This window comes from Mobula birostris, chromosome 5 (genome assembly GCF_030028105.1).
Source record: "Mobula birostris isolate sMobBir1 chromosome 5, sMobBir1.hap1, whole genome shotgun sequence".
Taxonomy (NCBI): Eukaryota; Metazoa; Chordata; class Chondrichthyes; order Myliobatiformes; family Myliobatidae; genus Mobula; species Mobula birostris.
This window is the reverse complement of record NC_092374.1, coordinates 130988270-131012150: the sequence shown is the minus strand read 5'-3', so window position 1 is coordinate 131012150 and position 23881 is coordinate 130988270. Positions and strand designations below refer to the sequence as shown.

At 41.7% G+C, this 23881-nt stretch overlaps 1 protein-coding gene across 1 annotated transcript in view; it reads left to right on the top strand.

Moving 5' to 3' along the window:
• Positions 1-23881, top strand: part of LOC140198399 (high affinity cGMP-specific 3',5'-cyclic phosphodiesterase 9A) — a 99589-nt gene that overhangs the window by 36987 nt on the left and 38721 nt on the right. The window contains exons 8-10 of the mRNA XM_072259492.1: positions 3548-3607; positions 17308-17485; positions 19741-19863. Of these exons, the coding sequence (XP_072115593.1) occupies positions 3548-3607; positions 17308-17485; positions 19741-19863 (361 nt within the window). The remainder of the gene's footprint in view (positions 1-3547; positions 3608-17307; positions 17486-19740; positions 19864-23881) is intronic.

Below are 23881 nucleotides of genomic sequence, written 5' to 3'. Positions count from 1 at the left end.
GTCAGTTGTGAAGAAGATGAATGCAATGTTGGCATTCATTTCTAGAGGTATAGAATTTAAGAGCAGGGATGTGATGTTGAGGCTCTATAAGGCACTCCTGAGACCACACTTGGAGTATTGTGTGCAGTTTTGGGCTCCTTATTTTAGAAAGGATATACTGACATTGGAGAGAGTTCAGAGAATATTCACGAGTATGATTCCAAGAATGAAAGGGTTACCGTATGAGGAACATCTGGCAGCTCTTGGGCTGTATTCCCTGGCGTTCAGGAGAATGAGGGGGATCTCATAGAAACATTCCGAATGTTAAAAGGCCTGAACAGATTAGATATGGCAAAGTTATTTCCTATGGTGGGGGATTCTAGGACAAGAGGACGTGACTTCAGGATGTCCATTTAGAAAAGAGAAGTGGAGAAATTATTTTATTCAGAGAGTGGTAAATCTGTGGAATTTGTTGCCACGAGCGGCTGTGGAGGCCAAGTCATTGAGTGTATTTAAGGCAGAGATAGATAGGTTCTTGATTAGCCAAGGCATCAAAGGGTATAGGGTGAAAGCAGGGGAGTGGGGATGATTGGAAGAATTGGATCATCCCATGATTGAATGGCACAGCGGACTCGACGGCAGAATGGCCTACTTCCATATCTTATGGTCTTATTGTCGGCAATGACAGGTCCTTGACAACCAGATGAATTGGATATAAATGAAGGAAACCCTCAGGTGACCAGGTGACATGTATGTGGATAGAGTCCTGAGTTAACATTTAAGATTGGTTACCGTCAGCAGAAGCGATGAATTGGATACAACTTGTTGAGGGCATTGTCCAGAATGGCAAATAATTTCGGTCAGAAACCAGAGAAAATCTGCAGATGCTGGAAATCTGAGCTACACACACAAAATGCTGGAGCAACTCAGCAGGCCAGGATGCATCTATGGAAAAGAGTACCGCCGAAACCCTTCGGCAGGGGTTTCTGAGTATGTTGAGAATTCCAGTCCACAAAACACCATCTCCAACATTTACTATACTTACTGTTACTATGTAACATTTACTGTCCACCGTAAGCCTACTGACTCTCACAGCTATCCGGACTTCCTCTTCTCACCCTATCTCTTGTAAAAATGCTATCCCCTTCTCGCAATTCCTCCGTCTCCGCCGCATCTGCTCTCAGGATGAGGCTTTTCATTCCAGGATGAGGGAGATGTCGTCCTCTTTTAAAGAAAGGGGCTTCCCTTCCTCTATCATCAACTCTGCTCTCAAACGCATCTCTCCCATTTCATGCACATCTGCTCTCACTCCATCCTCCCGCCACCCCACTAGGAATAGGGTTCCCCTGGTCCTCACCAACCACCCCATCAGCCTCCGGGTCCAACATATTATTCCCCGTAACTTCCGCCACCTCCAACGGGATCCCACCACTAACCACATCTTTCCCTCCCCCCCCCCCCCCCGCTTTCCGCAGGGATTGCTCCCTACATGACTCCCTTGTCCATTCATTCCCCCCCATCCCTCCCCGCTGATCTCCCTCCTGGCACTTATCTTTGTAAGCAGAACAAGTGCTACACATGCCCTTACACTTCCTCCCTTACCACCATTCAGGGCCCCAAACAGTCCTTCCAGGTGAGGCGACACTTCACCTGTGAGTCGACTGGGGTGATATACTGCGTCCGGTGCTCCCGATGTGGCCTTCTATATATTGGTGAGACCTGACACAGACTGGGAGACCGCTTTGCTGAACATCTACGCTCTGTCTGCCAGAGAAAGCAGGATCTCCCAGTGGCCACACATTTTAATTCCACATCCCATTCCCATTCTGATATGTCTATCCACGGCCTCCTCTACTGTAAAGATGAAGCCACACTCAGGTTGGAGGAACAACACCTTATATTCCGTCTGGGTAGCCTCCAACCTGATGGCATGAACGTTGACTTCTCTAACTTCCGCTAATGCCCCACCTCCCCCTCGTACCCCATCCGTTATTTATTTATAAACACACATTCTTTCTCTCTCTCTCCTTTTTCTCCCTCTGTCCCTCTGACTATACCCCTTGCCCATCCTCTGGGCTTTTTCCCCCCCTCCCCCTTTTCCTTCTCCCTGGGCCTCCTGTCCCATATCCTCTCATATCCCTTTTGCCAATCACCTGTCCAGCTCTTGGCTCTATCCCTCCCTCTCCTGTCTTCTCCTATCATTTTGGATCTCCCCCTCCCCCTCCCACTTTCAAATCCCTTACTCACTCTTCCTTCAGTTAGTCCTGACGAAGGGTCTCGGCCTGAAACGTCGACTGTATCTCTTCCTAGAGATGCTGCCTGGCCTGCTGCATTCACCAGCAACTTTGATGTGTGTTGCTTGAATTTCCAGCATCTGCAGAATTCCTTGTGTTTGCGTCTCCAACATTTAAATTCTTTTTGGTTGAAGCACCAAAGTGTAGTCTGATAACGGCTGGTTGAAGTAGTAAATTATTTCCATTTCTTTTAGTATCAATAAGAAAGTAAATGGATATTGACAGGTTTTGAATGATACATGCAATTTTTGCATTGCCGATCACAGGAGATGTTTTTGCACCGTTAATGTGTTGACTGCTGTCTGGATCAAGATACCTTCACTCATTTGGGGAATTCCTCAGCAGAAGCTTCAGAAGAAGCATACTGTTGGCTAAACCTCTAAACTTGAAACAAAGCAAATGTTCTTATTGTAAGAAATTTTGCTTGTCTTATCTCTTATGAGAGGAACAAAGCCTTTAGATTCAGATTCATCTATATATCACATGTACATCAAAGTGTACAGTGAAATGTGTTGTTTGTGTCAACAACCAACATAACTTCAGGATGTGCTGGGGGCAGCCCGCAAGAGTTACTACACACTCTGGCGCCAACACAGCATGCCCATGGGGTTCAGCAGAGCAGCACCGGCAAGAACACAACAATAGTAATAAGACACCAACAGCAAAACAAGCCTCTTTTCACCTTGACTGACACACACAGACTAGTAGTGGAGTGGCAAAGAGAAGACACACTAACTGTACATGCTGTTACACACTACTTGTGCACACTGTTACACACTAACTGTACACGCTGTTACACACTACTTGTGCACACTGTTACACACTAACTGTACACGCTGTTACACACTACTTGTGCACACTGTTACACACTAACTGTACATGCTGTTACACACTACTTGTGTACACTGTTACGCACTATTTGTACACATGATGGGCTTGTAGGAAATGCTTGGATGTAAAGAGCAAGCAGCTTGATACCTCTGATTTTAATGCAAATACCCTTCTTCTCTGAAATCAAAATCTGCAGACACTAGAGGTCTGAAATAGAATGTGGTATATAGGCACCTGGATGGTAGAAAAATAGAGGGCTGTGAGAGGGGGAAGAGTTTAGACTGATTTCAGAGTAGATAGAACTTTAAAGAGGACTGAAGCCTTGAATAGAAATCAGGCTCAATAATACTGGAGGAATGAGCTTAAAACTGCTGTGCTGTAAAAGCTTGAAACAGAGTGAATATTGAACCACAACAAGATTATTGTCTTCTTTTTCAATGCAGTAATTTGGAAGTCACAGAGGAAGTTAGGCAGTACCTGAAGACACCGACATTTGATAACTGGTATGCAAGCTCTCCTTTGATTATTTTGCTCAGTGTCAATTACTTTCTTCTCAATTGTTTAAAATGAGAAAATAGTTTATCATATTGAAAGCCTATTAATGATTCTAAATTAATTTTGGTCAGTATTACTCTTCACTGAAGTTATCTTGATAGTCTGCAGATTTTGCACTTACTCCAAATATTGGCAAACTCGATATGAAAAAATGTACTAAGTCCCATCGACTGTGGGCTGTTAGTTGATGAATCAGCAGAGATCAATCTAAAATGCCAGGTAATTGAATCCAAGCTCACCATTTCTCTGCTGAAACAGAAAATGTTAGAAATGTTCAGGTGGTCAGGCAGCATCCATGAAGCCTGAACTAAAATTAGTGTTTCAGGTCAGTGACTTATTTACTTATTAATATAGTGTTTGGAATAAGCTCTCCCAGCCCTTTGAGCTGTGCCGCCCGGCAATCCCCCGATTTAATCCTAGCCTGATCATGGGACAATTTATAATGACCAATTAACCTACCAAGCTTATATTGTGTGAGGAAACCAGAGCAGCCAGAGAAAACGCACACAGTCAGGGGAAAATGTACAAACTCGTTGCAGGCAGGAATTTAACCTGGGTCGCTGGTCCCGTAAAGCCTTGTGCTAACCATGACATTACTATTCCACTCCAAACTGGGAAAAGTTAAAGATAAACAAGTTAAATGATGAAAACTCGGAGGGGAGGGAAGAAAACAGTAGAAAGTGCAATTTCTTATCTTTTTTAAAAGGTCGCATACAGTAAAACTCCTCATCCAGCTTGCAATGACTGTGGTAGTGCTGGACTGGTATATTTTTCAAACAACTGGATATTATTAAAACTCATACTCCAACACACTTATAAGTTTAAAGTAATTTTTTTAACAAAGTACATATATGGCACCATATACAACCCTAGGATTTGATTTATTAAGCATTCACAGTAAATACAAGAAACACAATAGAATCAGTGAAAGACCGCACCCAACAAAACTGACAATCAAAGACAAGACAAAAAACTGTGCAAATACAAAATGAGAGAAAACAACCCAAATAACAATAATAAACAAATAAACAATAAATATTGAGAAAATGAGCTGTAGAGACCTTGAAAGTGAGTCCAAAAGTGTGGGAACAGTCCAGAGGTGGATCAAGAGAGAGGTGAGTGAAATGGTTCAATAGTCTAATAGTTGAGGGGTAATAACTGTTCCTGGCCAGCAGCAAGAAGAGAACATGGCCTGGGTGGTGGGGGTCCTTGATGAGGGATGCTGCTTCCTTGGAACAATGCTTCGTGTAGGTGTGCTCAACAGTGGGGAGGGCATTATTTATGATGTACTGGGCCATATATACTACTTTTTGTGGGAATTTCCATTCAAGGGCACTGGTGTTTCCATACCAGGCTGTGATGCAACCAGTCTATATAACTTTTAATTTTCCTCTTTGAATTGCAAAACAACAGTATATTAAAATTTCCATTGAACCTGGAAACTTAAGAGAGCATGGGAACTGATGTCCTGGGGTGCTAATGGAACATAGATTTCTGTTGTGTTAAATGGAGAGTAAGACCGGCTGATGCAGTGTGTTAAAGGGAGTTCAGGAACCACAACCCTGAGGTGTTAAATGGAGTGCTGAAATCAAACCCTTTGGCTAGATGCTAAACCATCCAGCTTGCCAAATAATCAGATGGTGGATTATTTTATTGTTACTATATCTTGGAACATTTAATTTCCAAACCTGGGCTCTTTGCAACCACATTTCTCTATCGTTGATGAGATCATACCTATTAATTTTCACTTGTGCCACTTAATTCATTTATCTTGTTATGAATGCTGCATACATTAGGATAACAGGTCTTCAATTATATCTTTTTCTTTGCATCTTCCCTATTATAGTTGCAGTTACACATATAAGGCAGCCTCCTCTACTTTGCTGAGATCCATTGTAAATTGAGCGACCACTTTGGATTGGAGTCTTCCCAGATCATCACCTCTACTCACCTCCCACCAAAAGACTACAAACCTGACTACTGTCCATCAGAAATCTCTCTCAGCCCAGCTCTCTCTAGAACTTTCTCTCCACCCCACCATCCTAATTGGCTGACACAACATTCCTAAATTGGACAATGTGTCTCCTTACCTTCAGCTGAAACCAAAGCACTCTCACCAGCAGGACGCATTGCTTTTACAGGAAATAAGATGCCTCACAGCACAGCAGTAGAAATCTTAACCAGGGTACAGTATTACAGATTCAATTCCTTGATTTTATTTACCCAATGCAATTTGCATATGCATTAGATAGTAATCCAGAGATTGTTATCTTTGCATTTATACTTTTTTAACTTGGACCCAACTGCTTGAATTCCTCTTAAATTCAAAGTTTAAAGTAATTGTATTATCAAAGTACATACACATCACCATATACAACTCTGAGATTCATTTTCTTGTGGGCATACTCAATTACAGATCAGTAAAAGACCACACCAACTAGGGTATTAAACCAGTATGCAAAAAAACAACAAACTGTGCAAATAAAAAAAGAAAGAAATAATAGTATTAACTAAATAAACGATAAATATCAAGAACATGAGATGAAGAGTCCTTGAAAGTGAGTCCATAGGTAATGGGAACAATTCAGTGATGGAACAAGTGAAGTTGAGTGTAGTTATCTCCTTTGGTTCAAGAGTCTGATGATTAAGGGGTAATAACTGTTCTTGAACCTGGTGATATGGGTCCTGAGGCTCCTGTACCTTCTTCCTGATGGCAGCAGTGAGAAGAGAGCACATCCTGGGTGGTGGGGATCCCTGATGTTGGATGCCGATTTCCTGCAACAGTGTTTCACTTTACCGGTGATGGACTGGGCCAGCAGCACATCCTTTGTCTTATGCTTTTCCTTGGTTCCACATGGATTTCTCCTGAGGAGAAGTCCTTAACTCTGGATTTTGAACTACTTATCAATGGACACAAGTACTTTCTATTGTAAACTGTATAGTAAAATTTAAATTACATCTTTGGTACCTAGACATCCAAAAGTTATTAAAAAGATGCTGCCTTTATGAAAATATTTGAAAGATTTTTCCTTTATAAGTGTAAAGTTATGCCATAAAATTAGATTTAAATAAAGAATTCATCATATACAGCTTGTTAACTACTCCAAGTGGATTATACTTCTAGTGCCCAAACTGCGGTGACTTTAACTATGTTTTTCCTAACTGTCCATATAATTTAAAATTGAAGGACTTGGAATTTGTCTAAACCTCTTCCATGCATAATATATTTCTTGACTTTTGATGCTGAACCACAGTTCTCCAGATGGTAACTACCCAAGATGCTGGAAAAATGAAACTTCAGTACTTGTTGAATTCCCTCTCAATAAAGTTTGACATTACACTTGTGATTAACTTTAGTATGTATGCACCAGATTCTCTGTGTTATTTATGCACACAGGATCCTGAGCTCCTTTGCTCTTTCACAACTCATTTTCTCTGCAAGAAGAAAGGAATCTTACATATTTTTCTGAGATCTAGGATGAACTTACACTTCCTCAGATTGAACTCGAACTACATTTTGCCCGTTCACTTTGTCTCTCTATGTCTCCTCTGATTTTTTTCCCTGTCATTCAAACATTGCTCTTTAAATTCCGCAAATTTTCATCCAAGTAATGGTAATATTTCAGTTTAGATCTTTGGGAAATACCACTTGCTGATCAAAGAATTTTCCTTTATCCCAGTCAATTACCACCTCCCAGGACTAACTTGCATGCAGTTCCATATATTGCCATATTTCTAATAACCCTGGCTTGGAAACTTCATTAAACCACGTGAAAATAAATAATTTTCTTTGGATTTGTGAGGAGTGAGGGATGAACTTCATAAAACATATAAGATCCTCAGGAACATGACAGAGAAGATATTGAGATGTTTCCACCAGCAGCGGAGTCTCAGATGAGGGGATATGGGTACAAGGCATGGTTATTTTAAACTGAAGTGCGTGAGAACTTCTTCTTAGTGAGAATAATAAATCTCTCTTGCAGAGGCTTGTGGAGTTTGGATTATTGGGTGTATTGTAAGATAAAATAGATGGTCCTTTGGGAAAGATCAGGGAATTGAAGCTTATGGGGAACGTACTGAGGGAGGGATGTGCTTGAGGCAGATCACCCATGAGTATATTGAATAATAGGGCAGGTTTGAAGGACCAAATGACTTATTTTTACTCCAGTTTTCTTGTGTTGCTCTCAAGTGTCTTCTGAAATTCACATGGATGTTATCCAAGGACCATGCTTTACCATATTTCTTGTAAGGAATCCTATCAAATTTTCCAGGATATCATATAAACTACATCAATATTTGCTCACCTGTCATGTCAGTGCACAGATGCGAATTTAAATTTTATTGTTTGCATTTCGCATCCAATCATTTGTAAAGAATATGTTCAAAAAACTTTGTTTTATCTGTGACTACTCTCTGTACACCCACGATTGTGTGACTCAGCACAGTTCAAACACCATCTATAAATTTGCAAATGACACAACTATTGTTGACAGAATTTCCAATGGTGACAAGGAGGTGTACAGGACTGAGATAGGTCAGGTGGTTGAGTGGTGTCACAGCAACAACCCTGAACTCAACATCCGTAAGACCAAGAAATTGACTGAGGACTTCAGGATGGGGAAACACACACCAGTCTTCATTGAGGGATCAGAAGTGGAAAGGGTGAGCAGTTTCAGGTTCCTGGCTGTCAACATCTCTGAGGATCTTTTCTGGGCTCAACATATTGATGCAGTTACAAACAAGGCACAGCAGTGGCTACCTTTCATTAAGAGTTTGGGGAGAATTGGTAAGTCACCAAAGACACTTGCAAATTCTAACTGGCCGTATCACTGCTTAGTATGGAGGGGCCACTATACAGGATCAGAAAAAGTTGCAGAAAGTTGTAAACTCAGCCAGCTCCATCATGGGCACTAGCCTCCCCAGCATCAAAGACATCTTCAGAAGTTGATGCCTCAAAAAAGCGACATCCATCATTAAGCACTTCCATCACTTAGGACATACTCTGTTCTCATTGTTACCATCAAGGAGGAGGTACAGGAACCTGTATTGCATTGTACTGCTGTCGCGAAACAGCAAATTTCACGGCATATGCCAGTGATATTAAACCTGATTCTGATTCCGTTAACAAAATGTTACTTTCCAAGGTTACTCAGTGTTGTGATTTGGCAGCTGATCCGATAAAGAGGAAATTCATGAAGCGCACTCTGAACATAAGACAAGAACCCTTCCACTTTGTTGCAGTGTGCACCAATTTGCATTTACAACACCAAATGAGGTAATGCTTGCACCAGCTGCATTCATATTGAAAATTACATCAACCAATAGAAACGCTGAAGACAGGTGACGTGCACGTTGTGCATGCCTGTCTTTTATTTTAGTTGAAATCTGCTATTAATGTGTAAACACTGCGTGCTTTATTGTTAGTTGAAAGGAAATACTTCGAAGTTCCACAAGTGAATACAGTCCCATTAATGCGACAGAGCAGAGCACTAATACTCCAAACAGGCCACGGCATTGGGCGTTGTAGGGCATCACTTCAGGGACCTAGGTTCAATGTTGACCTCAAGTGTTTGTGGAAAAAGTCCTGAGGAAGGGTCTCAGCCCAAAACGTCAACTGTTTATTCATTTCCATAGAGGCTGCCTGACCTGCAGAGTTCCACTAGCATTTTGTGTGCGTTGTTAGTGTAGGGTTTTTCCACAGACTGCTCTCTACTCAGAAAAACACATGGGTTTCATCTTCCTGCACCCATTTCCATTCCCATGTCCAAAGATAGAAAGGTGAACAATTAATTGGCCCCTGTATATGTCCCTAGTTTGTAGATGAGTGGCAGAACCTGTGGGAAGGGATGTGAGGAGAATAAAGAATGAATTCTTTTACAATTGACATACAGAGTATAAGATGACAATGTGTCTCACTTCTGCTATTCCCACTGATACCTTAGCATCTGTTGAAACCCTGTTAGCGTGACAGATAGTTGGGGTATGAAAATTCTTTTATTGGCTGACCCACGCTACATGTGATTTTCATGTCATGCTGGGTGCATAATAGATAAACTGAAATTACTGACATCTTTTTGGGTTAGTACATGCACAATACATACAAAAACCATAAGATATAGGAGCAGAATTAGACCATTTGGCCTATCGACCCTACCCATTTCATCATGGCTGATCTATTTTCCCTCTTAGGTCCTATTCTCCTTCCTTCTCCCGTATCCCTACATAGAACATAGAACGTAGAAAATCTATTACACATTACAGGTCCTTCAGCCTACAATGTTTTGCTGACTATGTAACCTTGTATAGAAGCTGCCTAAAATTTCCCTACAGCATAGCCTTCTATTTTTCTAAGCTCCATGTACCTATCTAAGAGTCTCTTAAAAGACCCTATTGTATCTGCCTCTACCACCTTTGCTGGCAGTGCATTTCATGCACCCACCACTCTCTGCATGAAAAACTTACCTCTGACATCCCCCTTGTACCTACTACCAAGCAGCTTAAAACTATGCCCCCTCATGTTGCCCATTTCAGCCCTAGGAAAAAGCCTCTGGCTATCCACAGATCAATGCCTCTCATCATCTTATACACCTCTATCATGTCACCTCTCATCCACCATCACTCCAAGGAGAAAAGGCCAAGTTCACTCAACCTATTCTCATGAGGCATGCTCCCAATCCAGGCAACATCCTTGTAAATCTCTTCTGCACTCTCTCTACAGTATCCACATCCTTCTTGTAGTGAGGTGACCACAGTACTCCAAGTGGGGGCTAACTAAGGTCTTATATAGCTGTAACATTACCTCATGGCTCTTGAACTCAATCCCATGGTTGATGGAGGCCAACACACCATACGCCTTCTTAACAACACTGTCAAACTGCACAGCTGCTTTGAGTGTCCTATGGACATGGATCCCAAGATCTCGCTGATCCACCACATGTCTTGACTAATCAAGGATCTATCAACCTCTGCCTTAAATATTCCTAATGACTTGGCTTCCACAAATTCCACAGAATTACCACTGTTTGGCTAAAGAAATTCCTTCTCATCTCCATTCTAAAAGGACATCCCTCTATTTTGTGGCTGTGTCCTCTTGTCTTAAACTCACCCACCTGGAGGAAACATCCCCTCCACATCCATTCTATCGAGGCCTTTCAACATTGAATAGGTTCAGTGAGGTTCCCCCCTCATTCTTCTGGATTCCAGTGAATACAGGCCCAGAGTCATCAAATGCCTCTCACACGATAAGCCTTTCAATCCCGGAATCATTTACGTCAACCTCCTTTGAACCCTTTCCAATGTCAGTGTATCCTTTCTTAGATAAAGGGCCCAAAACTAGATAGAATACTCCGAAGTCTCACCAGAGCCTTATAAAGCCTCAACATTACATCCTTGCTTTTATACACAATAGTCTGCTTCTCAGTTGTATAACTCTCTGCCTTTAATGATATAGTTTGCAAAACAGGCTGAAAGTGTATTTTATAATTAGGTCTGGAAAATACCATGGGGTGCATAATTAATCTCAAGTGAGAATGAAACTATGGAAATCAGATGGCATAATTGTTTATTGCCTTGGTCCTGTTTACCAATTATATTCTGAAGAATAATTATCCATGCCCTTTATCGACATTTTCATTTTCTCACTTTTAAATACATACTCCTAATCAACAAGTTGCACGAAAGTAGTTATGCTCTTTTAATAATTCATATTAACACTCCCAAGCGACAGATGCAAGGAAAATATACTTTCATTCAAAGTAACAAATGATGTCTACATAGCGCCGGCTTGTAGATATTGACCTACTGCAATTGCAAGGTGATCAAAGACGTGTAGGAGGGACTTTCTCTTTATATTTATGAGGACTGCAACATTAGGAGGGAGGGCCCTTATCCAGCCAAACTCTCTTTGTACAGCATGATAACAAAGCTTAAGGTATCAACAAGGACACACAATGCTAATAGTTTCTAATAAATTATTAAACTGAAAACAAATGTAAAGAGGATTTGAACACTTGCATAAAATATCCCTACTTTAGCCCTGCATAGACGAATCAATGTAACCTTTACACCACACGTTTGGTAACAGTAAGTTTGAGGTACCATAGTAGAGTAGCCACGGTAACTGCTATTACAGTCGGGGCATCAGAGTTTGGAATTAATTTCCGGTGCTGCCTGTAATGAGCTTGTACATCCTTTCTGTGGAGGCATGGGTTTTCTCCAGGTGTTCCAGTTTCCTCCCATATTCCGGTTAGTAGGTTAATTGGTCATAGTAAATTGCCCTGTGGCTAGGCTGGTGTTAAATTGGGGGTTGCTGCACTGTGTGGCTCATTGGGCTGGAAGCGACTGATCCTGATTTCAACTTTCCACATTTTGTTTGGGACTCTCATAATTTAAAAGGGTTGTATGGGAAAGTGCTTCCTCTATCAGTACATAGAAGTACCAGCCAGAGAGTGTACAATACTATAATCTCCTGTTAGGGAACAAGACAGGGAAGGTGACAAAAGTTTGTGTAGGGGAACACTTTGCATTGAGTGATCATTATCACTAGCCCAGGAAATTATAACCAGCGAGTCTTACTTCAGTGGTTGGTAAGTTGATGGAGAAGATGCTGAGAGGCAGGAATTATGAACATTTGGAGAGACATAATATGATTAAGAATAGTTAGCATGGCTTTGTCAAAGGCAGGTCGTGCCTTATGCGCCTGATTGAATTTTTGAGGATGTGACTAAACACATTGATGTAGTGTATATGGATTTCAGAAAGGCATTTAATAAGGTACCCCATGCAAGGCTTATTGAGAAAGTAATGAGGCATGGGATCCAAGGGTCCTTGCTTTGTGGATCCAGAATTGACTTTCCCACAGAAGGCAAAGAGTGGTTGTAGATGGGTCATATTCTGCATGGAGGTTGGTGACCAGTCGTGTGCCTTAGGGATCTGTTCTGGGAACCCGTCTCTTTGTGATTTTTATAAATGACCTGGATGAGGAAGTGGAGGATGGGTTATTAAATTTTCTGATGACACAAAGGTTGGGGGTGTTGTGGACAGTGTGGAGGGCTGTCAGAGGTTACAATGGGACATTAATAGGATACGAAACTGGGCTGAGAAGTGGCAGATGGAGTTCAACCCAGATAAGTGTGAGGTGGTTCATTTTGGTAGGTCAAATATGATGGCAGAATATAGTATTAATGGTAAGACTCTTGGCAGTGTGGAGAATCAGTGGGATCTTAGGGTCCGAGTCCATAGGACACCCAAAGCTGCTGCGTAGGTTGACTCTGTGGTTAAGAAGGCATATGGAGAATTGGCCTTCATATGTTATGGAACCGTGGTTTTTGAGAGATATTGAGACTCTGGTTAAGAAAAAAGAAGGAGGTGCACAGCAGGTACAGGCAGGCAGGAACAAATGATGTACTTGAATACAAGAAATGGAAGAGAACACTTAAGAAGGAAATCAGGAAGCTAAAAGAAGACATGAGATTGCTTTAGCACACAAGGTGAAGGACAATCCTAAAGGCTTCGACAGGTATATTAAGAGAAGAAGGATAACAGGGGACAAAATTGTTTCTCTGGAAGGTCAGAGTGGTAATCTATGCATGCAGTTGATTCATGAATCAATATATTGAGTACAGGAGCTGGGATGTTATGTTGAAAGTGTATATGACACTGTTGAGGTCTAATTTGGAGTATTGTGTGCAGTTTTAGTCACCTACCTGCAGAAAAGATGTAAATGAGACTGAAAGAGTGCAGAGAAACTTTACAAGGAAGATATTGGAGTTGATTATTAAGGATGTGATTTTCGAATACTTGGAGGCACAGAATAAAATAGACTGTAGTCAGCATGGTTTCCTCAAGGGAAAATCTTGCCTGACAAATCTGTTGGAATTCTTTGAAGAAATAACAAGCAGTATAGGCAAAGAGAATCAGTTGATATGTACTTGGATTTTCAGAAGGCCTTTGACAAGGTGCCACACATGAGGCTGCTTAACAAGTTAAGGGATCATGGTATTACAGGAAAGATATTAGCATGGATAAAGCAGTGGCTGATTGACAAGAGGGAAAGAGTAGGAATAAAGGGAGCCTTTTCTGTTTGGCAGCTGGTGACTAGTGGTGTTTCACAGGGGTCTGTGTTGGAAACGATTCTTTTAACATGATATTTCAGTGACTTGGATGATGGAATTAATGACTTTGGTGCAAAGTTTGTGGATAATATGAAGATAGGTCCATGGGCAGACAGTTTTGAGGAAGTAGAGAGTCTTCAGAAGGACTTAGACAGATTAGGAGAATGGGCAAATAAGTGGCAGATGGAATGCACTGTTGGGAAGTGTATGGTTATGCACTTTGGTAGAAGAAATAAAAAGGTAGAAGAGTTTCTAAATGAAGAAACATTTCAAAAAATCTGAGGCACAAAGGGACTTGGGTCTCCTTGTGCAGAATTCCCCAAAGGTTGAGTCTCTGGTGAGGAAGGCAAATGTGATGTTAGCATTCAGTTCAAGGGGGTTAGAATATAAAAGCAAAGATGTAATGTTGAGTCTTTATAAAACACTGCTGAGGCCTCTCTTGGGGTATTGAGAGCAGTTTTAGGCCCCTTACAGTGCCTATAAAAATATTCACTCCCCAGAAGTTTTCATGTTTTATTGTTTTACAACATTGAATCAGTGTGGATTTAATTTGGCTTTTTTGATGCTGATCAATAGAAATAGACTCTTCCATGTCAAAGTGAACATAGATCTCTACAAAGTCATCTAAATTAATTACAAATATAAAACACAAAATAATTGATTGCATACGTATTCACCCCCTTTCATATGACACATCAAATCATCATTGGTGTAGATAATTGGTTTTAGAAGTCACATAATTAGTTAAACGGGGATCACCGTGTGTAGTCAGGGTGTTTCAGTTGATTGTAGTAAAAACACTCCTGTATCTGGAACTTCCAACTGCTGGTGAGTCAGTATCTTGACATAACCTACACCATGAAGATAAAATAATGCTCCAAGCAGCTCCACAAAAAGGTTATTGAAAAGCACAAGTCAGTAGTTGGATGTAAGAAAATTTCCAAGTACCGAATATCCTGTGGAGTACAGTTAAGTCAATCATCAAGAAATGGAAAGAATATGGCACAGCTGTAAATCTGCCTAGAGCAGGCCGTCCTCAAAAACTGAGTGAATGTGCAGGAAGGAGATTAGTGAGGGAGGCTAACAAGAGACCTATGACAACTCTGGAGGAGATACAAGCTTCAGTGGCTGAGATGGGAGAGACTGCACATACAACAACTATTGCCCAGATGCTTCACTAGCTGCAGCTTTCTGTGACAGCGGCAAAGAGAAGGCCTCTGTTAAAAAACATACCCATGACATTTCAGCTAGAGTTTGCCAGAAGGCATGTGGGAAACTCTGAAGTCAGCTGGAAGAAGGTTCTATGGTCTGATGAAACCAAAATCGAGCTTTTTGGCCATCAGACTAAACGCTATGTTTGGAGTAAGCCAAGCACCACATCATCAAAATCACACCATCCCTACTGTGAAGCACGGTGATGGCTGCATCATTCTGTGGGGATGCTTCACTGCAACAGGCCTTGGAAGGCTCGTAAATGTAGAGAGTAAAATGAATGCAGCAAAATACGGTGAAATCCTGGAGGAAAACCTGAAGCAGTCTGCAAGAGAACTGTGGCTTGGGAGATTTGTTTTCCAGCAAGACAACGACCCCAACATAAAGCCAAAGCTGCACAGGAATGGCTTAAAAACAACAAAGTTAATATCCTGGAGTGGTCAAGTCAGAGTCCAAACCTCAATCCAATTGAGAATTTATCACTGGACTTGAAAAAGGCTGTTCACTCACAATACCCATGCAATCTGACAGAGCTTGAGCAGTTTTGTAAGAAGAATGGGGAAAAATTGTAGTGTCCAGATGTGCAAAGCTGATAGAGACTCATCCACACAGACTCAAGGCTGTAATTGCTGCCAAGAGCGCATCTACTAAATACTGACTTGAAGGGGATGAGTACTTACACAATTAACTATTTTGTGTTTTATATTTCTAATTAATTTAGATCACTTTATAGAGAGCTGTTTTCACTTTGACACGAAAGGGTATTTTTCTGTTGATCAGTGTCAAAAAAGCCAAAGTAAATCCATTGTGATTCAATGTTGTAGAACAATAAAACATGAAAACTTTCAAGGGGTTGAATACTTTTTATAGGCACTGTATCTTAGAAAGGATGTGCTGACACTGGAGAGGTTTCAAAAGAGGTTTATGAAAATGATTCCAGGATTGAATGTTTTGTCCTATAAAGAGCGTGAGATGGCTCTGGCCTCATCAGAAGTCTGAAGAATAAGGGGGTGACCTTATTGAAACCCTTCAAATAATGAAAGGCCTTGATAGGGTGGATGTAGAGGGGATGCTTCCTATGGAGGGAGAGTCTAGGACCAGAGGACTCAGCCTCAGAATAGAGGGGTGGCATTTTAAAACAGAAATGAGAGGAATTTCTTTAGCGAGAGAATAGTGAATTTGTGGAATTCTTTGTCACAGGCAGCTGTGGAAGCCAAGTCTTTTATGTATATTTAAAGCCATGGTTGATAGTTTCTTGATTGGTCAGGGCATGAAGGGATAAGGAGAAAAGGCAGGAGATTGGGGCTGAGAGAAGAAAATTGATCAGTCATGATAAAGTGATGGGGCAGACTCGATGGGCCAAATGGCTTAATTCTGCTCCTATATCTTATGGTCTTTGACAAGGACCTGCATGGGAGGATGGTGAGGAAGTTTCAGTCACTTGGCATTCAAGATGGGGTAGTAAATTGGATTAGACGTTGGGTTTGTGGGAGTCTGGTAGTAGATGTTTGCCTCTCTGACTGGAGGCCTGTGACTAGTGTTGTGCTGCAGGTATGAGTGATGAGTCCTTTGTTGTTTGTCATCTATGTCAATTAACTGGTTGATAATGTGGTAAGCTGGATCAGCACATTTGCGAATGACACCAAAATTGGTTGGTTCATGAATCAATATATTGAATACAGGAGTTGGGATGTTATGCTGAAATTGTATATGACATTGTTGAGGCCTAATATGGAGTATTGTGTGCAGTTTTAGTCACCTACCTGCAGAAAAGATGTAAATGAGACTGAAAGAGTGCAGAGAAACTTTACAAGGATGTTGCCAGGACTTCACCTGAGTTATAGAGAAAGGTTAAGTAGGTTAAGATTTTATTCCCTAGAACTTAGAAGATTGAGGGGAGATTTGGTGGAAGTATACAAAATTATGATTTTTTTCTCCTGGGTCTCAGTGAGACTATGGCTAGAGGTCATGGGTTAAGAGTGAAAGGTGAAATGTTTAAGGGCAGCATGAGGGGGAACTTCTCCACTCAGAAGGTGGTGCAAGTGTGGAATGAGCTGCCAGTGGAATTGGTGGATGCGGGGTCAATTTAAAAATTTAAGAGAAATTTGGATAGGTACAGGGATGGGAAGGGTTTGGAGTGCACAGACCAGATGGGCCAAAAAGCCTGTTTCTGTGCTTTAGTGTTCTATGACTGTATGGCCACGTAAGTTTGTTTGAACCTGATGAGAATCTTCACTTGAACATCAAGCCTTGGATTGATGGCTGGCTGTGCTTCTTGAGAAATACGGTACTTTTTGATACGTGTTTTTTACCTTGCACATCAGGCAATGGGAGGATGCAGAAATAATGGTTCTACTTCAACTGATGTTCGTTGACCTGGGTTTCATGAATAAATTCAACATTGAAATGGAGGTCCTGCAACAGTTCCTCTTTGAGGTGTACCGCCATTATAACAACATTCCATTCCACAACTTTCAGCATTGTTTTTGTGTCACTCAGATGGTAAGTCGATTATAAGCAGCAAGCTCTGAGAATTGAAACATAAGGTACTTGACTTTGTTCATCTATGCTGAAATGAACTCCACATATATGTGCCATTAGCTGCATGCAAGTTCCTTTTTCTTCCTCTTGAGGAGAAAGTGGCTGTTAAATTTAACTCCAGCTGAACCATTTGTTTCAGCACACAATTAATTGTCTTCTCCCTCCTGTGTTTCATGCTCTCTTCTATAAAAAGTGGCCGTGATTGTGGTTAATTTCCTTGATGGATAAGGCCATAAGACATAGGAGCAGAATTAGGCCATTCAGTCCATAGGGTCTGCACCGCCATCCCATCATAGCGGATTTATTATTCCTCTCAACCTCATCCTCCTGCTTTCTCTGTGTAACCTTTGTTGCCCTGACTCACCAAGGACCTATAATCTCTGCTTTAAATATATCTAATGACTTGGCCTCCACAGCCATCTGGCGTAAGAAATACCTCCTCATCTCAGTTCTAAAGGTGTGGCGCGTGGCCAAGTGGTTAGGGCATTGGACTAGCGATCTGAAGGTTGTGGGTTCGAGCCTCGGCCAGGGCAGTGTGTGCGTCCTTGAGCAAGGCATTTAACCACACAATGCTCCGGTCTACCCAGCTGGGAATGGGTACTGGCAAAATGCTGGGGGTTAACCTCGCGATAGACTGGTGTCCTATTGGCGGGGGAGGGGAAGTCTCGTACTTTCAGTCGCTTCATGCCACGGAAACTGGCATAAGCACTGGCCTGATGGGCCACAAGGCTCATGACAGACTTTGATCTAATCAGTTCTAAAGGGGCATCCTCCTATTCTGAGGCTGTTACTATGCATTTTGTTAATAATAATTATGGGACATACACCTCATACTTAATAAGGACTGGGAGTTTTTGCTGTGGTAGATGATAACTAGAGAGACTAGAGAGATGATCAAATGACCGAGCTACTGAGTCTCCAGTACTTTGTGTGTGTTGATTTGGATTTCCAGCATCTGCAGATTTTCTCATGTTTATAATTTGCTGCTCCACTTGTGTGCTTTCCTGCTCAGCATACACCCAGCATTAATTCTTCTGTTGCACCATCACCCACCAGCAACACTGTTTTTTACCTGTAATTGAAAGTGGGCTAAGATTCTGTTTTGTGGAATGCTATCACACCTACTGTGCAGACGGGAATCATGACACCGAGAAACTAAGCTTTTGCTTGTTCATGGTAAGGCGGGAAAAATGTTAATAGGCAGTCTTCAAACACAAGTATTACTTAGAAGCTCTGATACTCATCTATCTCTGTGTGTACCTTTAAATTCAGCCTTCAATGCCTCTCTGAAATGTGGGTTCAGTGTTTGGCAGCTTTTCTGCCATTTTGCCTTAATATTATACTGGTCATCAAATGGAGACACAAGAAGACATGCTAGCAGGTTAATAACGCCATAGGATTGCAATTTCCACATGATCATGTGGTGCACAGTTACTTCTGAAATGTGTGGACACATAGTATTAAACTTCCACTCATTGTTCCCTTCATAACTGATCTTTCTTTTTCCTCCCTTTATTTCAGGATGGGTAGAATAGTGGCACATCTAACAGAGGTGCTGCTTTACACCTCCAGGCACCCTGACCTTGTGTCTAGTCTGTGTGGAGGTTGCACGTTCTCCCTGCAGCCCTGTATGTAGCCTGTGATCCTGTAACTGTGTGGGTTTCCTCTGGGTCAGGGTTCCTAACCTGGGGTCCCTGGACCCCTCGGTTAACGGTAAGGCTCCATGGCACCCCTGGGTGCTCCAGTTTCCTCCTACATCCCAAAGATGAGTTAGTTAACTAATTGACCGAAGGCCAGTTAATTAATAGGTAGGGGAAGTTGATAAGAATGGTGGGGACACAAATCACTGAGTTAACATGGACTTGATGGCTGAAGAACGTCTCTTCTATGTTGTTAGAAAATATGGAATATAGGATTCTGTAAAGGATTAGTATTGTAATGATTGCCAAATCTTTATCACATTTGGACAAGCTGGACTTGTGGAAACTGAGTGTACTCTAAGAAAGAAACTCCTTTACTGGAGAATTTGTTAAGATTGTACTTGCCATAAACCCAAGTACTTACTACGAAGCCAGTTGCTTACCATAAACCCAATCTACAACATATCCAAGGTGCTTTCAAGGCTCCATCTGTAGTTACGTTTCGGACATGGACATTTCTTGGATGGAGAGTTAAGTAAGGAAAATTCCTAATGTTTCCTTCTTGGTATGTTACAGATGTATGGGTTGATCTGGTTAACAGATCTTCAAAGTCGCATGGATGACATTGATATCCTGACCATGCTCACGTCCGCAATATGCCACGATCTGGATCATCCAGGATATAACAATGCATACCAGGTAACAACATCTGCTTGGTGTTAGGTAGTGCTGGCTTGTTTGTGTTCAGGATTTTGTGGTGATGCTCTACACATCAAGTGGGGCTTAGCTACATTAATTACAACACCAGGCGGCAGCTGAAGTTGCTATCAGTTGACTCCTGCTTCATTATTGATCATCTTTATATTTTCAAACATCTACAGGACTGTACAGAAGTCTTAGGTACATATGTAGAGCTAGTGCCTGAGACTGCTGCACAGCACTGTATTTGTCAACGTGGAGCAGAGAGCTGCACCAGGACCATATCCCTCCATACCCCTCCCACCCATCCAACCATCCAAACTTCTCTTAAATGTTGAAATCGACCCCATATCCAGCACTTGTGCTGGCAGCTTGTTCCACACTCTCATCATCCTCTGAGTGACGAAGTCCCTCCCCAAGTTCTCCTTAAACATTTTACCTTTCACCCTTATAGGACCTAGGGCTGCCTGACCAGTGCACCCCTCAGCATATACTACAGTACCTTGGAATATGCCATTTGGCAGTATTCTCATGTGGAGATCTTGAACTGGAAGACTATTTTTTATTTCAAATATATACTTCATACAATAAATACTACCAATGCATATTTTTCTCTATCTTCATTGTATCAATTCAATATTTGCCTTGACATACCTTTATTCTGATTTATTCACAAGTTCCATAGAGGAAGATTGACTCTTCAGAAATGACACAGGAGCAGCTTGACGTTACCTGGCCTGGCAGTTGTCTGACTGTCCTCTAACCAAGGACAGCTAAATTTTACATTTTAATGGAAGAAAGCTGCTGCCAAGCCTAGGTTTAGCTTTTCCTTTTTCGTAGCTGCCTCACATGAATAATCTCTTAGAAATGAGGAAGAAATGAGGGTTGTAGATTGGGTAAATGCAAGCATGCTTTTTTTGACTGAGGCTTGGTGAGGTCATGGGCTAAGGGTGAAAGGTGAAATATTTAAAGGGAACATGAGGTGGGAAATTCTTGACTCAGAGAGTGGTGAGATTGTGGAATGAGCTGCCAGCGCAAGTGATTGATGTAGGGTCAGTTCCAACATTTAAGAGAAATTTGGATAGGTACATGGATGGGAGGGGTTTGGGGGGCTATGGTCCAGGTGCAGGTCAATGGAACTAGGCAGACTAATGGTTCAGCATAGACTAGATGGGCTGAAAGGCCTGTTTCTGTACCACAGTGTTCCATGACTCCATGTTCTATGAATAAAAATAAGAGGAATTGTCCTAGATTGGCACATCCACAACAAGGGAAGTCATCAGATGTGACAATTTTGTCTGTATATTTAATCTAATGATTATCTCATAACTGTAAGTATCAAGTTTACTTGTGATCTGAAAGACAATAAACTTTAATGTAATTTAGGTAATGCTTCTGATCTATTTTACAGCTTCAGATATCTCAGTGAGTCTGCCTCCCCTGTTCAGCAGTGGCTACACCATTTGTACAGTTATGGTGTGAATGTGCTTGTGTTATAGTGGAGGTATACACACACAATGTGCTGGAGGACCTCAGCAGGTCAGGCAACATCAATGGCTGGGAATAAACAGTCGGTGTTCCAGGACAAAGCATTGACTGTTTATTCCCATCCGTAGATGCTGCCTGATCTGCTCAGCTCCTCCAGCACATTGTGTGTATGTTTCCAGCATCTGCAGTACCTCCTGTGTTTATAATGGAGGTAGTTCTCTTCATTTGTTTTTTCAAGATATTAAAACTGGATGAATCATATTTTGTAGTAACCTCTAACCTTCAAATTATAAATCAAAATTTATCCAAATTCTCATCATAATAGTGAACAAGTTATGTGTCTGTGGTGGCCAGTGCGATCATGTTTACTGTTGTGTGCTGGGGCAGCAGGCTGAGGGTAGCAGACACCGACAGAATCAACAAACTCATTCATAAGGCCAGTGATGTTGTGGGAATGGAACTGGACTCTCTGATGGTAGTGTCTGAAAAGAGGATGCTGTCCAAGTTGCATGCCATCTTGGACAATGTCTCCCATCCACTACATAATGTACTGGTTGGGCACAGGAGTACATTCAGCCAGAGACTCATTTCACCGAGATGCAACACAGAGCGTCATAGGAAGTCATTCCTGCCTGTGGCCAACAAACTTTACAACTCCTCCCTTGGAGGGTCAGACACCCTGAGCCAATAGGCTGGTCCTGGACTTATTTCCTGGCATAATTTACATATTACTATTTAACTATTTATGGTTTTATTACTATTTAATTATTTATGGTGCAACTGTAACGAAAAGCAATTTCCCCCAGGATCAATAGAGTATGACTATTACAATGACTATGACTATGACTATGACTAGCAGAAAACTTTAAAGCAAGTTAATGTTGGGCTAGATCAGGCTGTAATGTAGGTGATGATTCTGCAGAGAGCCACTATCATTCTACACTCTGAAGGTCAGTATGTCTTCAACCTGCACAGATGTGTAATGCATTGCAGAATTGCAGATGAACACAGGCTGATGAACAGTTATAAGAGCAGATAATCTTTCATTCTGTTGCTGCATTCACCACGGATTCCAGTGACATTTCCATGTTGTACTGAGCTAGCAATGAGACATGCTTCTGCCTCAGGACCTTTACCATTACACCAAATAAAGTTTTTTGACAAACAGTCACCCAGTTCTTTAACCTTTGTCAAAAAGTAGCATCAGTCTTCATTAGGGAAATCACTATTCACAGTAAGAACAGAAGATTATGTGCTCCAATACAGGGGTTCCCAACCCAGGGTCCACGGACCCCTTGCTCAATGGCAGTGGATCATGGCATAAAAAAGGTTGGGAACCCTGATCTAATAGGTGATTGGAATGGACAATGAAGAAGCTTATTGAAAGTAAAAGGAGGATCTTGATCGGCTGGCTAAGTGGTCTTAATTTGGGTAAGTGCAAGATGTTGTATTTTTGGAAAGTAATTTGCGGGCAGGACTTCCACAGTGAACAGCAGGGCGGTGGGGAGTGTTGTGGAACAGAGGGATCTTCAGAATCTGAATCAGGTTTAATATCACTGGCATATGTTGTGAAATTTGTCGTTTTGCAGTGGCAGTACAGTGCAATACAAAATAATAAAAAGCTATAAATTATAATAAAATATATATGAAAATTAAATTAGGTAGTGCAAAAGGAGAGTGAAAAAAGAAAGAAAAAACATACTGAGGTAGTGAACATGGGTTCATTGTTCATTCGAAATCTGATGGCAGAGGGGAAGAAGGAGTTCCTGAAACATTGAGTGTATGTCATCAGGCTCCTCTACCTCCTCCTTGATGGGAACAATGGGAAGAGGGCATGTCCTGGGTGATAGGGGTCCTTAATGATGGATGGTATTTCTTTGAGGCATCACCTTTTGAAAGTGTCCTGGATGCTGGGAGGCTGGTGCCTGTGATGGAGCCGACTGAGTTTACAACTTTCTTTAGCTTTTTCCAATCCTGTGCAGTGGCCCCTCCATACCAGACAGTGATGCAACCAGTTAGAATGCTCTCCGCAGTACATCTGTAGAAATGAAATGTAGCCGCTGTTGTGCTTTCTTTGTAATCACAACAATATGTTGGGGCCAGGATAGATCTTCATAGATGCTGACACCCGTTCCACTGTTGATCCCTTGACGAGGACTGGTGTGTGTTCCCTCGACTTCCCCTTCCTCAAGTTCACAGTCAATTCCTTGATCTTACTGATGCTGAGTGGATGGTTGTTGTGACACCACTTTCAGACATCTGATCTATCTTGCTTCTGTCCACCTCCTCATCACCACCTGAAATTCTGACAGCAGCAATTTTTTGATCTGTGCCTAGTCACACTGTCATGTGTAGAAAAAGTAGAGCAGTTGGCTAAGCACGCATCCTTGAGGTGCACGAGTGTTGATTGCCAGCGAAGAGGAGATGTTATTTCAGAGCCGTACCGTGATCTCCCAGTGAGGGAAGTCAAGGATTCATTTGCAGAGGCTCAGGTTTTGAAGCTTGTTGATTAGAGCTGAGGATGTGATTG